This window comes from Bidens hawaiensis, unplaced genomic scaffold (assembly GCF_021521415.1).
Source record: "Bidens hawaiensis isolate Kalapana, Puna unplaced genomic scaffold, B.hawaiensis_p1.1 tig00009951_1, whole genome shotgun sequence".
Taxonomy (NCBI): Eukaryota; Viridiplantae; Streptophyta; class Magnoliopsida; order Asterales; family Asteraceae; genus Bidens; species Bidens hawaiensis.
This window is the reverse complement of record NW_027491753.1, coordinates 290,519-308,121: the sequence shown is the minus strand read 5'-3', so window position 1 is coordinate 308,121 and position 17,603 is coordinate 290,519. Positions and strand designations below refer to the sequence as shown.

Sequence of the window (17,603 nt, the reverse complement as noted above, 5' to 3'; positions counted from 1 at the left end):
AAAAACTAAATAGTTAATATTAAACCTTCAAAATGTTAATTATATTCTAATCAAATAAACCTTTTCAAATTACCCCCTTCAACTTTAATTTTCTTTCAAAACTGACCCATTAACTTTTTTTAATAATCTGTTTCCAATAATATATATATTGGATTTATGTTTCATACTATAAATAAAAAACATAAAAGCGACTTATATTAATCGAATGGGATATTTCATCTTATGTGGTTGTTAGGGGTGAGCAAAAAACGGTTCGGAACCGTCATAACTGAGAAACCGGAACTGAACCGGTGCCTCAGAACCGCTAATGTGTGTACCGGTTCGGTTCTCGGTTATCAGAATTTGCATTAAACGGTTCCCGGTTCGGTTCCGGGTAAAGCTTTCTAGACTTGGAACCGAATAACCGGAATATTCAAAAAGTTTTAAATAAATTTACCAATTCCAATTTTTTATAGAATAACTTATTAACCGACATCTATTCAATCATTTTTTAATTCAAATGTTCTTTCTTTACATTCAAGAACTAGCAACCATAATCAATTTTGATTTAAGCTATCAGGGTAATTTAATATAAAATGATATAATCTTACATTAATCTATCGTCGCTAATGATTTATTTAACTTCAACACTTAGGTTTTAATAAAAAATATAACGAATGTTCATGTTGTAATCTAAATTAGTTTTACCGTGAAAGAATATATACAATTGTATAAACTTGTTTTGCAATTTGCAAAGTTTGCATATCGCATTTGATAAATAAATGATCGAACCGGTTCTAGCCAGAACCGATTAGCGAGAACCGGCTTTAACGATTTTGGAACCAAACCGGTTTACTATAATAGGTTCCGGTTCCGGTTCTATTTTTCACTCATTTTCGGTTCCGGTTCGATTCCGGTTCCGGTTCGATTCTCACGGTTCTGAACCGTTGCACAGCCCTAGTGGTTGTGATTGTTTCCAACAATTCTTAGTCGGTGGATTGATGGTGAACAGCGAACACTCCTTGTTCTTTTTAGCCTTTTCTCTTTTATAAAAGCCACTTATGATTTATTTAACTTCAACACTTAGGTTTTAATAAAAAATATAACGAATGTTCATGTTGTAATCTAAATTAGTTTTACCGTGAAAGAATATATACAATTGTATAAACTTGTTTTGCAATTTGCAAAGTTTGCATATCGCATTTGATAAATAAATGATCGAACCGGTTCTAGCCAGAACCGATTAGCGAGAACCGGCTTTAACGATTTTGGAACCAAACCGGTTTACTATAATAGGTTCCGGTTCCGGTTCTATTTTTCACTCATTTTCGGTTCCGGTTCGATTCCGGTTCCGGTTCGATTCTCACGGTTCTGAACCGTTGCACAGCCCTAGTGGTTGTGATTGTTTCCAACAATTCTTAGTCGGTGGATTGATGGTGAACAGCGAACACTCCTTGTTCTTTTTAGCCTTTTCTCTTTTATAAAAGCCACTTATGACTTATATTAATTGAATCGCAGAATTAGATAATTCAATAACATGCAAAGTTATAAATATCGCACAATTAGTTAAGTTTTTTTTTTATACTTTCCCAATTCAACATTTTAGAGCAGCTTTGTCATAATCAAAACAAAAAAGTCATTAAAATTGGGTATACGTATATGAAATTAACCATCTAATAATCGTTTATTATAATAATTTTACTACAAGTTGGACATATTATTTATTTAAGATTATAATCATACATCTTACTTGTATAAATATTTAATCAACAATATTCAATACTGAAGAAACACTAATCGACCCCGAGTAGATTATGGATAATCTGGGGGTTAAATAGATGTTTCCCACGAGGGGTTATGTCCGGCAAAGATGGTTCTTCTGGTGACCTGCAAAACAGACACCGTGAGCTCGTCACTTAGAAGGGGGGGTACCTCCTTGTGACCACCCTCCGGCGTGAGAATCAGACTAGATTGCTCTTGAATATAAGTGTATATTAAGAGATTGATAGAAAAGATAAGATGTGATAAGGTAATGTAATGTGCCCATACCATTCCAAGGTGTTGGAGTATTTATAGCCGAAGGTAGGTTTCCAAGCAGGTACAACCGGCTGAATAGTATTCCTGTTCTGCCAACTGTGGGCTACGCACGTGCCATGCTGGTGGTTGGTGGGTAGGCAGCGGCTGATAGTGACCAGGCCGGCTGTGTACTATTCCTGTTCCACCAACTGCAGGCTATGCACGTCCTCCGACAGGTTGGTGAGTAGGCAGCGGCTGATAATGACATACAGTACAAGAGCGTGCTGCTCGTCATACTGTTGTCAGTGAGCTGTCGTCTCTTTGGTCAGATCTTTTGTCCATACCTCGTCAGGTACAGTACAAAAGATCCTCCAGTATCGTACGGACTGGCTCATTTGTGCGGGAGTGTTCCCGGCTTTGTGCGGGAGTGTTCCAGGCTTGCTCACTCCTTCTTCAGGTGACATTACTGAATTATTTAAGAGTTAAGTGCCTTGTGCGTGTAGCCTTGCTGCGCGGGTAGCCTTCCCTGATGGCTAGTATCCGTTGCTGCGGGAACAGGCGGAGTACGTCGACCATTGGGAGGCTTTTCCTGCGGGAACAGCTTGCGTACTGCGCGTAAGGATGTCACGTCTCTGAGCATGGTGGGTCCTGCGGATCCAGTTGGTTTCTGCGCAGACGTCTCTTCAAGGTGAGTCTTGTGAGTTTAGCCTTTGCGCAGACGTCCCTGTTGAAGGTGAGTCTTGCGGGTTCAACTGCGCAGACGTCCCTCTTTGAGGTGAGTCTTGCGGGTCCAACTGGGCTCTGCTGGGACCTACCTCTTCAAATATATAGTTTTTTTTCAAATTTCATACACAAGTTCTACCTAAAAGGGAACTGTACCCGTTTAAACTAGACATACAAACCCGTTCAAAAGATTAAAAAAAAACCCTAGGCATACAAACCTTATGCACAAAATGAATATTATTAAATGGAGTATTGTAAGCAATCTAATTGTCTTTTTCAATGTGATGTAGTGATAGCAAACTTGTGTTTCTTAATGGAGACTCATGTTCGACTCCCACTAACAACACTTTGGGGAGGGCATGAGTGACTCAATGAATGAATACTAAGATCTTTATGATCTCCAGTTCAATCCTGAAGGCGTATGGGTTTTACCACTAGTGGACTTTCGGGACGGGTGGGTTTTTCCTGAAACTAGAGATAACTTGGAGGCGCTTATGGATTTTGTACGGCTGGTTTGGGCCAACTGGCGGTGACCTTTGGTCATTGGGTCACATCATACAGAATATCTAGACAATTCTTAGTTTTGTTAGCCATCAAAAAAATGTAAGCAATCTAATCAAATTAATCTACTTATGGAAAGTATTATTATTACGTTACAATATTATTTAATGAGTGTAGTGGTCAAAATAGATTTAACCTAATAAATCGCTAATCTTATTGGAGTCACAACAACGTTCTAAATATGTTTATTGATAGAGACAGTGGACCCAAGTAGAGTATTGGCATATGGCAACATGTTATTGTTATTGATATAGTGATATTGTGAGAGACCCCGTTAAAACAACTACTATTTGGTACTATATCGTACATGTTATTTAGGGAATAGTATTTAGAGAAAATCAATAACCTAGTTTACAAATGGTTTCCATGTTATGAATGTGTTCTCTGTTTTGTTATCATTTCAAAAGTCAATGTATGAATCCAACTAACACACTATCATACTGGTAACTACTGAAAAGTGCATGCAAAACGCGCCATCAAAACACACACTTCATTCATCCCACACAACTTATGTTTGCAAGTTGGGGTGTATCACACGTTTTAGAGTTCATTTTAATTCTTTTATTTTTAAAAACATCACTCTAATGTTTGTACTCCCACCATCTATGCGGGTGAAGTTTTATCAATTATCTTCCAAACTATTATAGTTTTAGTCATTCCAGTTACACAACTTAGAGTATCAATATCTTATTATCTTAAATATGTTTTTGATAAGTTTGATTTGTTACGAATCTCTCACATGGTAGAATATAGACAAAGAATAATTAATTACACAACATGTAAGTAAACATAGTTATTTATGTTCAAATTTATTGGAAAATTACATTTTCACTAATGTTTCTAGCATAATTACAAAAAGGAACACGCTAATTATAATTACATTTGTAATCTTCCAAAAACACCCCAAGAAACTATACAAGAAAGAGACATATGAAAGTAATTAAAAGGTCCCAATACGTCATTTTAATTATCTATCTAACACAGAATGCATACATACATTTAACTCCACTTGTTCAACCTCCCATCTTGCCTTGGCCACCACTCCATCATGCATTGGTACGTAATCCTGTACACCACACCTTTACATGCATTAATCACTTGTACCGTACAACCCCATACTCAATGTTACGTGTACTCTACTACCAACACATATGTTTATTCTTATAGATAAGAGTTCAAATTCTATTCCAACTTATAAATCCAAGCAATAAAAGAGGCAAAGTTTTGTTTTTATACGTAGTTTAACATAATTTTAATAAAGTATTTTCTTTAAAAAATATAAAAACGGTATTACCTCGAGTTTTTGTACAAGATCTTTTGCGCTCGGGGCAGAGACAATGATATGGCGTTGTACTGGCATGATGAACCCGTCATCCACCGCCTTGTCAATGAAGGTAAGCAACGAGTTATAGTAACCATCCACGTTTAATAAGCCCACCTATTAACACGTTCAATTTGTGATGTGAATTATTTGTATAAGATGATTTAAGCTTGACAAATTAAAAAAACTACACAAAAACTTTAACTACACATTTAAAGATCCTTTATTTATCTTATGTTCTTGTTTTATTTTATATTATATTACCATATATTAAGAAAAAGGAAATAACAATGTCGAATATTTTTATTTTCTTCAAGTTAGAAATTAGTTGAAGGATATATTAAATTTTCTAATTTTATTAATGTATATCAATCATTTTTCATTATTTTAAGGTTCTTTTTCTGGATTGGTTTGGTTACTTACGGGCTTGTCATGAATTCCAAGTTGGGCCCACGTAATAACCTCTAATAATTCCTCCAATGTTCCATATCCTCCTACAAGTTTTTCATAACAAAAATAGAATAAAACACCAATTATTAATCATGATTCAAGAACCCGATGACTATGACATATTAAATCAAACATTGACTTAACAATATGTTTAGTATTTATAGTAAAATAACGTTAGAAGAAGATTTTGTTTATCAGTTGAATCCGTAATCACTTAACCAAACATGATCAAATACTTAATTATACGACTAGCTAGGTATTTGTATCAAACTTACGTAAATAAAACTTAATATAACATATAACAGGTTACAATATTGTTTAGTTAAAGGAAACCCTCCTTATTTGTGTAGCATTAACTTTTATTCACTCGTTTTTATTTTTACTTTATATGTAGTTAAAATGCTGAAGTGATATATACTCATAGTCTCATAGAGGTAATCTGTCTAAGACACTATATTATTTATAAACAAAGATTTTTTTTAAATGAAATAGGACTAGAACTAGAACTAGATATATAACTAGAACCTGGTAAAGCAATAAAACAATCGGAATGACGAGCCATCTCAGCTTTCCTTTGATGCATGTTAGATACTGCTCTTACTTCTCCTACTGTTTCACCAGTAATCTGTATTTTAATTAAATTAATCAAAATTACCGTAGAATACACAATATTAAAATATTTGTAAAGTCATACCTCTTTGCACATGAGAGTCTTGGGAATAATTCTAAGAACATATAAAATTGAATGTTATTTAAAAAAAAAGAAAAAGAAATTGAAGGCTTGAAGGAAATAAGCAAAATATAATTTAGTATTTATGTATGTATTACTTACCCTAACACATGGCCACCACCATTGTGAACCTCCTGTGAAACAAATCCCATCAATCCTGCACTTCCTCCACCATAAACAAGATCCAGTTTCCTTTTCACCTTCAATAACAAAATGAACATATATAAATACAATAATAATAATAATATTAATAATAATAATAAACTTATATATAAAACATGTAGTAACCTTTGTAAATAAAATAAACTGTTCAATAACTAAAAGTTAAAAGAATAAATTGTTTTAACTAAACATCTCTGACATCAGACGACATCCGAGGCATCATGCACATACGTACGTACCAATTCTTGGCCTAGCTCAAGAGCGGCATCTCTATAACAATCTCGTTTACCAGCACTGCTACCGCAGAATACACACACGCTTTTAAATCTTGATCTTGCTTCCTCCATGTTCTTGTACTTGTTGCTATTGTTCTTCCAATATTTTTGGGATATTAATTTCGTTGAAGAAAAATGCTTTTAAGTTGATATTGGTGAGTGCTTAGAATAACTATGGAATTATGGAAGGTGGGTTGGTTTATATGATAAGGTATTGGAGGACCAATAACGATAATTCGATGGCTCTAATTTTATTGGGCCATGTATACCCAAGGGTCAAATCATTATTTATTTATTGCTTTTATGTCCCAAAAACTAATTTGAGTTAGAGTTGAAAACTTTGAATAATTTTATTTTATTTATTTTTTATTAAATAATATTTGGTAAAGTTGATGAATCAAAATAAATAGATCGAAGTTGCCATTCATCTTATGGTTTAATGGCATGATTGTGATGATAAAGACTTAAGAGTTAAGATCTTTAAGCTCTTACGTTTGAAACATAATTTAATATGAACGACTGACATTTCGTCTTAAGAAGACTTACTTGAGTATTGGGGTAATTCCAACTTCTAAACAATGTTATAAAAACGATCGGATCTTTCGTAAGCTTATTTCATATACATCTATAGGATCTAACTCGGATTATTTTAGAAAGACTTAAATTCAATTAAAAAAATCGACAAATTATGATGAAGTGAGTTCAACATATCACTTTGCCAACGGTTTTATTACATTAAAAAATAATATAACAAGATAATTATATAAGCGTGTATGATAATTAATACTATGATAGAGCTTATGTGATATACGGGTGGTTATAAAAATATAATTATAAAAGTTAAATTTAATAATATACATAATAACATATTTTATGGATTCATAATATACAAATATGATCAACATAATTTTACAATTCATAAATCTTTAAAAACCTTTTTAATACAACATTGGATAGTGACCCATATGACTAGGAAAAATGTAAAGAACATTTTTAACAAAATTGTTATATATTTATTCATCAAGAATATTTCTGTAATTAATTTATTGGGATTTACAAATATAACATAATTGATTAGCTTAATAAAATAAGAAACTGCTCACATGACATTTACGTGACATCATATTTTGAAGCCTTAGAATGATGTAATGTGAAAAAAAACGTCTTGCTTTAATAGTATAGTTAAAATTTTTACGTATTAAAACAAGTAAAGTATACATTCAAATTTATTAAAAACTGCAATTTCTTTTTAACTATTACACTCTCTTAATTAACTTATCATATATTAAAATTATAAAAAGTACAAAAAGAAACTATTGTTTTAGTCTCTTTTAGAAGAGAGACAATGCAATACTAAAGGTAGTATGTTTAGTCAAGCCCTAAAACTGATCACATAGATATGATTATATATATCTACTCAGACTCATTGTCTCCTGCTTAAAATTAGAGGTGCATAAACCGGTTTGATTTGGTCAATAAAAGTCAAAACCGATTTATAATCAGTTTTGACCGTTTTTTGCCCGGTGTTGACCGTTTTTGGTTCAGTTAACCGGTTTAAACCAGTTTTGGTGGAGAAAATTACAAATTGTTCCGAATATATGGTTTCAATCGGTTCCAAACCTGTTTTTATATAATCAGTTTCAAACCGGTTCGGTTTGTTTGTCCACCTCTACTTGAAATGGTAGAATAATAAGTAAGAAAAATTATTTAAAAAGTAATTGGATTAAAAGAAGCACACGGGGAGAATAGTGTTTACCAAATAAGGTCATGTCATAGTCTTTAAATGCTGGAGTTTGGCCATAGGGTTTGTACGAGAAGGACTAACAGAGACAAGTCAATTGGGATTGCTTTCATTTGAGACATTATTAAAATTTAAAACAATGGAAGACTACAAAATATAGCATAGTAGATTTTAGAAAATGTGGAACACATATAATCACTTTTTATTTATAAATTATCTGGTCTTAAATGCTTTAAATGTGTTTTAATACAAATAACTGACAGCGAGATAGGTTTGCGTTGTAGCGAACCTACATATATATTTCATGGGGGTTGGACATTTATCGCTCTGTGTCTATATAATAATTTTGTGGTTTGCGTCTTGTCGGGTAAGGTCAGATCGGGTCTCATGATAACCAAATTAAATTTGAAAACGTAACAAAAATATGTCAATCTTCATTGAAAATGCATAACAAAAATACAAAAACTCTTTACGGTTGCTTTCTACGTTTTTCATTTCTTGAAACCAAGCCACTATATCATATAAGAAATATTGCAAAGAAAGTCTTTTCAATATAACAAATACTGGTCTTATCGCTGATCCAATTACACGAATCGAACTTCACATACTACATGCAAAAAATATATCTCTTAGCACTTGCTATTGTGACGGGTAAACAAGAGCTAAATAGCTTTAATAAAGGATAAACCCGTATATTGAAAAACAAACAAAAAAACGAATTAGAAAATAAAAATTTGCTATTTTTTTTAAAGAAATATATACTTATATTTTTATAAAGTAAGGGTGTATAGTAAGATTTGAAAACATAAGGTACCTAATATGAAACTGTTTAAAGCTAAAAGGATCAAAAGAATATTATTAAAGTGTCCACATATATATGAGATAACATTTATTATCGGATAACTAACTCAATGGCTACTCCACCGGTGAAGGTGTACGGACCAGCGTTATCAACGGCCGTGTCAAGAGTGTTGGTTTGTTTACTTGAGAAAGATGTCCCATTTCAGCTTGTTCCTGTTAGCATGGCTAAATTGGAGCACAAGAAACCAGATTACATCAAAATGCAGGTACATTGATCATATTAAGTCATGCTGGCATACCAACTGTTTGTGTTAATGCCTCAAAGGAAAATAAACTAGGGGTGCAAGGCGATCTACTCGAAATCGGATCGATAATAAAAATGACTGGAGTCAAGCCAAAGTCTTAAATAAAACTCGTTTAGTTATTAAGCCTGAGCCTAGTATGGAAATATCATTTAGGCCCGTCTAGCCTTAACTAGCCTAGTGTATTTTTAAGTTTAAATTTTTCAGAAAATATAAACAATTGAAATGTATGTACATTAATTAATAAATAAGAAACGAGTCGAGCAAGGGTGTGACTCGAGCTTGAAAAATCTACTCTCGAACCGAGCTCGAGCTTTAGAAAAGTAGCTCAAAATGAGCCGAGCTCGAGTAGAGAAATAGTTCAAAACGAGCCGAGTTCAAAACTTCGAACTTGAGGGCCTGTAAATTAAAACGAGCCAAGCTCGAAGTTAGTCGGCTCCGCTCGGCTCATTTAAGATTTTTTCATAAAAAAATATAAATTAACACTATAAACTAATTAAAAAATAATAACGAGCTGAGCCCGAGCTTGATAAAACGAGTCATGAGGGGAGCCCGAGCTTTAGAAAAATAGCTCAAAAATGAGCCGATCTTGAGCTTTAGAAAAATAGCTCGGAACGAGCCGAGTTCGAGCTTGAGCTCTCATAAGTCAAAATGAGCGGTCGAGCTCGGGCTCGGCTCGTTTGCGCCTCTAAAACAAACCCGATTGACTTGTTTTGTTACTCTTTTTGGTATAGCCATTTGGTCAAGTCCCAGCATTTCAAGATGAAGACATCACCTTATTTGGTAAGTCCTAATCTATGTGATTATTATCTTATTATTGTTTTGTAAATAGGAATAATCAATTTTAGGTGTTTAGTTGAGTTAAACAAGTTATAAGAAATGAAAGATTGTTAATTTATTTATGTTAACAACAGAATCGAGAGCCATATGTCGATATATAGCCGAAAAATACCCAAACAAAGGAACCGCGGGTCTATTTGGAACGAACCCGTTGGTCAAAGCTTCGATCGACCAATGGCTAGAAGCCGAATCACAAAGCTTTAATCCTCCAAGCTCGGTTCTAACCTTTCAGCTCGTTTTTGCCTCGAGAATGAAACTCAAACAAGACGAGGCGTTGATCAAACAAAATGAAGCAAAGCTTGTGAAAGTGCTTGATGTCTATGAGAATCGGCTTGAATCGAGCCGGTACTTAGCTGGTGATGAGTTTACTTTTGCTGATCTTTCTCACTTGCCCAACACTCAGTATTTGGTGGACAAAACTGACCGGGCCGAGCTGTTTACTTCCAGGAAGAATGTGAGTCGGTGGTGGTCTGAAATCTCGACTCGAACCGCCTGGAAGAAGGTGGTCGAAATGCAAAATGCATAACTTCAGTTATTATCTGCTAGAATAATAAACTTTTAGCTTCTTTCATTGTATCCAATCTAATTTTATTTTTATTTTTATTTTTACTTTTATTGGATACTTTTATTATTATTATTGTTATTATTATTTAGAGATTACCAAAATGCCCTTGTCATACGTCAGTCAACGACGGTCAACTGACGGAAAGGGTTAAACTGAGCCCGCCGGAAAAACACATGGGTACAACATGCGCAATTTAGTTTTCAGGGAATAATGGTGCTCCCGATGAAATTACACAAGGAGGCAAACCATAGTTTTCTCTTTGTTTAACTCTAATGATTTAAAACAATCTATTGGCATCCATTTGGTTGCATTTGATCTTCATGCCGTTCATCTAAAACAATAATAAAAAATGAGTTTGAACACCAGTGAACCAATTAAACCGAACACTTTTAATGGTCGGCTGGCACCGGTTCAACTGATTTGACCGGCATTTCCAGTCTCGTTTTCAAAAATAACATAATAATTTGGTTTAAATTGTATTATAAACGAGCCATATAACAAGTCAAAACAACATAGAATGCATTTAAATAACCATAACCACAATCTCATAAATGCATAATTCTGAATATATTATGTTATAATGTACTTCCTATAGTTTAAAAGAATCATAACACAATAACTACACAATTTTACTAAAGATACACGACTCAAAACAAATATACTTCTTAAAAACCTCAAAACTCAAGTACAATGGCATCGACGTTGGACCGACACATTCAACGGTTTTCTCTTTTCTCGAACTATAGCCTCCTTAATCATGGGCAGCTTTTCATGAACCATCTGCCATATATGGTTTACCGCACCATCAACTGGGACCGGCCCGATACCACCGGGGTACCCATTATCAAACTCAAAACAGGACTGAACCCGACCCATGTTTTCTCTAAACCTACTTTTCTGCTCATCCGTATAGCTTCTAAGATGGTTCATGAGCCAGTTCGGTTGCAATGCATCATACACAGCTACAAAAACCGAGAACTCGGTGTAGTCAACGGTCCCTTCAAATGGCAGCTCGATGTCGTCACTAACAATAACAGGAATGCACAAACTTTGGATCGCGTCAAAAAGCCGACATGAAGTTGGTGTGTCGCCAGCTGGATGCAAACAGAATTCAGAGTTTCTCGTTCCTTTTATCGATTGTTCTTTCCCGGTTGCGTTTGGGAAGCCTTCTTCCATTACAACTCCAGGTTCGTTTACTAACAAATCCCATAGTTTTTCTCGGACCAAACCGCCCTGAAGATGTCCATGGTTAAGGGTTAAACAAAAAGGCATATAAGTAATTTTGTTTTATGTTGACATACGCCCATGCAAAAATAACAATATCACACACGCCCTTACAAAACGGTTAGAAATAAAAAATACCCAATTCATGAAAAAATTAAAAACAATTCAATAAATGACCATTTCACCCTTATATTTCCAAAACTCTATACCACCTTTAACTTCAAATTGTTTGATTTACATGATTTTAGCTTAAATTTTTTGTACTCACTTTTTAACTTTTTTTTTTACCAATAAACAATCGTCTTTCTCAAAATATCAGATTGCTTATCATACGATTATCAAGCAATTATACCTGGTTCGATTGTCGAAATCATCAGCAGTCAAGAGAACAAAATAGGAGAGACGGCGGTTTGGTTCGCTTGCTTGTTGTCGATGTCAATCAAAATCCAAATAAAAAATAGTTTTAAACACATATAATGGAAAGGGGTAAAATAGTCATTAAATAATAATTTATTAAAGTTGGGTGTATATGAATATTTTCAAGTTCGTAAGGGTATATATGAAATAAATTGTTAAAAACTAAACCGATGGCGATGCTTAGCTCCTTTGAAATATAGAAGAGTTTCGCGCTTTTGGTTTTCTGATAAGGGTAATCTGGGAAGTAAGTGAGTGTAGGGTACTATGACATCTTTTAGCAGTGAGACCTGTGTATGCTGTATCATATCAAATGTGTTTCCGTTAGAAGCAGCTTTTGAGTCAACCTTGTACCATCCACCAAAGTCAACAACCAGTAGAATTGCGGGGGCTATTTCTTCTCTAACATGATACATTGCAACAGGGTCTGCCAAACAAAGCTTCAAGTTTTAACATAACCTGAGAATCCAGACATATTTATGGTTCATAAATTTAAAAAACAAGACAAATATGTTGAGGTTGTAACAAGTCATTTTTTTATATGGGTCAAAACGGGCCGGATAGTGTTGTCATTATACTAAATTACTAAGGCCTCTTGTTCATCTTTTAAATGTTCTGAACTTCTGATAGATAACTGATATGTTAATTATTATCACAAAACAATGTTCTTATAATAATTTAAATATTTGAATAAAACAATTTTGGAAATTGCATGCATAAAAAGTAGATTTTGGAAGACTTTCAAGCTTGTTTCAAACAAGTTTGACACGTTCCTCTTTTAGCAAAATTTTCTAATTTGACCCGCTTCAAATAAGGCGCAACCCAAATCGACTCATTCATAAGTAAATGACTAAATGAGTCGAAAATGCCACAAGTATGAAACACTTAGTAGAGAAAAAGATAGAACACAAAAATAAAATTTCAGTTTGAAACACATATTTAAGTCAACCTATAAATCTCAATATAAGACAAGCAACGAATATTCAAATTTATAGGTCTCCTAGTTTACGGATTGGTTACTTCTCCATCCATTTGTTAACAACAAATTCAATGTAGATCTGTTGCTTTATCAAGATATACATAAAAGGAAAACAAGAAACAAGTTACCTGTAAGAACAAAGACGAGATCTCTACCACGAGAACGTTTCCAAGCCTCACTCCCTTCGACAAAATCCAAAACCTCTCTTTGTCTTGCATAATAATCGTCATTTCCCATTTTCTTCCTAAAAACCCCTTTAGCAGTACCAAGCTGCAACTCAGCATTGCAAAAAAAGGCACAAAGACAACATCAGCCAGTTCAGGACTAAAAATCCGTCTGGCAAAAGACCCGCTTCTCAACTCTGGTGGCGGTGGTAGACATGAGGCATGATAAAGGTGAAGCGGATTTGGAAGTGTGAGTAGATGATAGAAAATACAAGGAGAGTAAAAGGGTAAAGATAATCGAGACTGAGAGAAACAAAGTTGAGACGGAGCATGCATTGTATTATATTGTTGTTCTTAGCTTAGCTATACACCAAAGACTATGGCGGCATAGATAGTATTTGGCGAAACACTAGAGTATTCATTCAACCCTACAACATAAAAGTTAGATACAAATTAAAACAACAACTGCATAGATATCGTCTCCAACTTCCCTTTGGCCAAATTACACTATCCTAATAAATATACTCTGTAAAGAAACATAAACACAAAATGGTATAAGTATGGACATCACGGCTGTAAGCGAACCGGGCAGATGGATATATGCGTCCGTTTAATAAATAAACCGGACATGAACAAAAAGGTTTTGTTCGGCAAGCTTAGCAAACAAATGCTGACAAAAACCTCGTTCGTTTGATACTGTTCGTGAACGTCCGTCCGGTCCGGTGCATTCGTTTAATAAACGAACTGGACATGTTTTGGTAACTATGTTAAGTGTTAAGTATTTTAGGATATCACGTGGTGTAATTCCGAATTCATGGGTGAACTTGTGTAGGATTTATGATTTTTCATGTTGAATTAGTATGTAATTGTTTATGTTTGTTTTTTCGTTAGAGTCATTTATATTTGTTTATCCATTAGCGTTTGTTTGTCCATTAGTGCCCGTTAATGTTCATTTGAGATTGGTGAACATCCCTTTTTCACCAATCTCCATGAAACGTAATATCGTGTTGAAGATTGTAAGCTCTTGATTCATATTTTATTCTAAAATTACTAGTATAAAAACATAAGTTTTGTAACTATACAACATACCTGACACAGTAACTGTTGTTTTCATATTAAAAATTAGGTACAAAATTTGCTAGGGTGTGTCAATCTACAACATAATAAAGTATAGAGGCAAAATACTCACGTAATTAAGTATAGAGGCGGTTTGGGCTGTGTGGCTTGTTCGGAGGTACAACACGGCGCGATTAACCCAGTGGACGGCATTGTTTGATCTTGGTTATGATTTTTTGTCACGATTAGAGCGTAACTTAATTCAGTGTCAACTTAAACGAGTTGAAGCCAAGTTTAAACAAACATAAGCCTAACATTGATCTACCACTTAATTTGATTCACTTAAGTGAAGATGGGCGGACTTGGTTTCCAAGGTAAATGGTCTTGGCAAGTAACATGTGTTTTTAAGGCAATAGTTTTAGTCCCACATAGATGTAGGAAGTGAAACATTATTGCCTTATATACAATGGTATGGATTAACAAACTAAGCTGTGATTCACATCATGTTATATCATATTTAGTGAGACTCATTTTAATTTTGTGAGAAGTGAAAAATGGATTTAATCTAAAATATGAGATAATTTGGTATATTTTTAACTTTTATTATTTTTTGCTTTATGTTATATAATTTGTAAATTACTATTACTAAATACTAATTATTACTATATAACAAATAAGAAGTTTGGTGTCGTAGTAAATTTTGTTTTTTAGTTCGGTTGCCATAACGAACGTAACAGAAACCGACCAAACGCCAAACTGCCACCAAACTACCATTGAACTTAGATTCACATAACTGAGTATGCGTGACTTAATAATCCCACATAGGCGTGGGAAGAGATACATTGCTTGCTTATATATAATGGTGTTTATTGATAAAGTCTTTTAGAAAACTAATGATATTATGCTACTCTATATGGCATGAGTGTGTGAAAATATAAATATGTTCGCCTGCCATCGGGTAATATTGATTTAAACCTTTTCCTTTTTATTGTTGCTACTAATATAATATAGTTACAAATTTTTTTTCCACCTTTCATTAAATTAATCTAATATTATGATCATAAGCCGGACGGATAAATTGGTCATCTTCCATCCCTAAGGACGACACATGCGGCCTCAATAGATGTCTTCAGGACACAAAAACAGCAAAAATTCAATAATATATGCATAGATACCTGATAACGATGTAATCAAGTACGTTGTGTCGTTGTCATGTGTTCGTGTGTTGCAATTATAACGAGAACGACTTGAAATGGGACAACTTTTTTAAGAAAAAACACCAAGGCTCTTGAGAACGCGGTTGGGAATCGGTGATTCATGGTTCGTACACATTTGGCAAAACTTAGCCATTGAAGAAATTTTTAGTAATTGAGATTATAGTATTTGAGTAGAATGATTTACCATGTTTATATGCATTAAAGATATATTGCGTGCGGTCTTCGACCTGTTTGACACGTTGGAGATAATATAAGTAAATAGCACAAACTCGCCAATAGTAGAACCACTAGTTCCAGAATGCATGTTTGGTATCACTTGCAAAATCTCCTTATCTGCTAATTGCCTTATGACATAACCAGTTTCTTAACCGCTAGTTATTCATAACAACTTATCCCATTTCAATAACCGGTTCGGATAAGCAAAACCTATTGCCATATCAAAACGACTGCAACCCTAATCCGCTTAAACGGGCTTATAAACTTGAAACGCACTAGTTTTATGATTAACGTGTGAATCTGATAAATACACCTGAAGAGGTAGGTCCCAGCAGAGCCCAGTTGGACCCGCAAGACTCACCTTAAAGAGGGACGTCTGCGCAGTTGAACCCGCAAGACTCACCTTCAACAGGGACGTCTGCGCAAAGGCTAAACTCGCAAGACTCACCTTGAAGAGACGTCTGCGCAGAAACCAACTGGATCCGCAGGACCCACCATGCTCAGAGACGTGACGTCCTTACGCGCAGTACGCAAGCTGTTCCCGCAGGAAAAGCCTCCCAATGGTCGACGTACTCCGCCTGTTCCCGCAGCAACGGATACTAGCCATCAGGGAAGGCTACCCGCGCAGCAAGGCTACACGCACAAGACACTTAACTCTTAAATAATTCAGTAATGTCACCTGAAGAAGGAGTGAGCAAGCCGGGAATACTCCCGCACAAAGCCGGGAAAACTCCCGCCCAAATGAGCCAGTCCGTACGATACTGGAGGATCTTTTGTACTGTACCTGACGAGGTATGGACAAAAGATCTGATCAAAGCTACGACAGCTCACTGACAACAGTACAACGAGCAGCATGCTCTATTACTTAATGTCACTATCAGCCGCTGCCTACTCACCAACCTCTCGTAGCACGTGCATAGCCTGCAGTTGGTGGAAAAGGAATAGTACACAGCCGGCCTGGTCACTATCAGCCGCTGCCTACCCACCAACCACCAGCATGGCATGTGCGTAGCCCACAGTTGGCAGAACAGGAATACTATTCAGCCGGCTGTACCTTCTTGGAAACCTACCTTCGGCTATAAATATTCCAACACCTTGGAATGGTATGGACATTATCTGATATCATCTTATTATCTTATCTTCTCTAGCAATCTCTTAATATACACTTATATTCAAGAGCAATCTAGTCTGATTCTCACGCCGGAGGGTGGTCACAAGGAGGTACCCCCCTCTTTCTCAGTGACGAGCTCACGGTGTCTGTTTTGCAGGTCATCAGAAGAACCATCTTTGCCGGACCTAACCCCTCGTGGGAAACATCTACTTAACCCCCAGATTATCCTTAATCTGCCCGGGGTCGCTTAGTGTTTCTTCATTGGCGCCATCCGTGCATAAAAGCTAGAACTATTTCTCTTAGTTTTTTCAAACTTCTGGAAAGATGGTTAAGGTTACTCCGGTGCCAAAGCCAGCGAGTGACCAAGAAATCCCGGTAATCACAACCCCAGCTACTGGGAGGAACACCGACGATCACACAAATTTTACGAACACTACCTCGGTTACTCAAGCCGGAGCAAGTGCAGTAAATTTTACGAACACTACCCCGGTTACCCTAGCCGGGGCAAGTGCAGTAAACAATCATCCCCTGGGATTCATTGATACCCAGGCGGAAAGACGACAGACGAGGTTCCCCCACCAAACACTTGATCAAGTTAAAGCGTGGGCGGAAGCACGTCAGAAAGAATTCCAAGCTGAGTTGGACGAACGCTTACGTTCACTCCAACAGGCTGACGAATTCAGAGGCACTCGACAACAGCTCAACATGAGCAATGAGTGCGAGTACTTGGACGATGATTCGGAGGAATCCGACACC

The 17,603-nt window shown here is 35.5% G+C and overlaps 3 protein-coding genes across 3 annotated transcripts; 1 reads left to right on the top strand and 2 right to left on the bottom strand.

Annotated features, from left to right (window-relative positions):
* Positions 1–4,138: 4,138 nt before the first annotated feature.
* LOC143533884 (cytokinin riboside 5'-monophosphate phosphoribohydrolase LOG5-like) lies at positions 4,139–6,367 on the bottom strand. Its single transcript, XM_077028519.1, has 7 exons — positions 6,182–6,367; positions 5,883–5,980; positions 5,745–5,775; positions 5,576–5,675; positions 5,024–5,094; positions 4,574–4,717; positions 4,139–4,345 (listed from the first exon to the last, which is right to left on the bottom strand). The coding sequence occupies exons 1-7, from the start codon at positions 6,287–6,289 to the stop codon at positions 4,247–4,249; spliced, it is 651 nt and encodes a 216-aa protein (XP_076884634.1). The 5' UTR covers positions 6,290–6,367; the 3' UTR covers positions 4,139–4,246.
* Positions 6,368–8,797: 2,430 nt separating this feature from the next.
* On the top strand, positions 8,798–10,494 carry LOC143533883 (glutathione S-transferase F11-like). Its single transcript, XM_077028518.1, has 3 exons — positions 8,798–9,025; positions 9,796–9,844; positions 9,976–10,494. Exons 1-3 carry the CDS (start codon positions 8,870–8,872, stop codon positions 10,425–10,427), a joined length of 657 nt encoding a protein of 218 aa, XP_076884633.1. The 5' UTR covers positions 8,798–8,869; the 3' UTR covers positions 10,428–10,494.
* A 653-nt stretch (positions 10,495–11,147) lies between these two features.
* LOC143533929 (putative arabinosyltransferase ARAD1) lies at positions 11,148–15,824 on the bottom strand. Its single transcript, XM_077028551.1, has 4 exons — positions 15,705–15,824; positions 13,212–13,353; positions 12,395–12,531; positions 11,148–11,699 (listed from the first exon to the last, which is right to left on the bottom strand). Exons 1-4 carry the CDS (start codon positions 15,822–15,824, stop codon positions 11,148–11,150), a joined length of 951 nt encoding a protein of 316 aa, XP_076884666.1.
* Between the last annotated feature and the right edge of the window lie 1,779 nt (positions 15,825–17,603).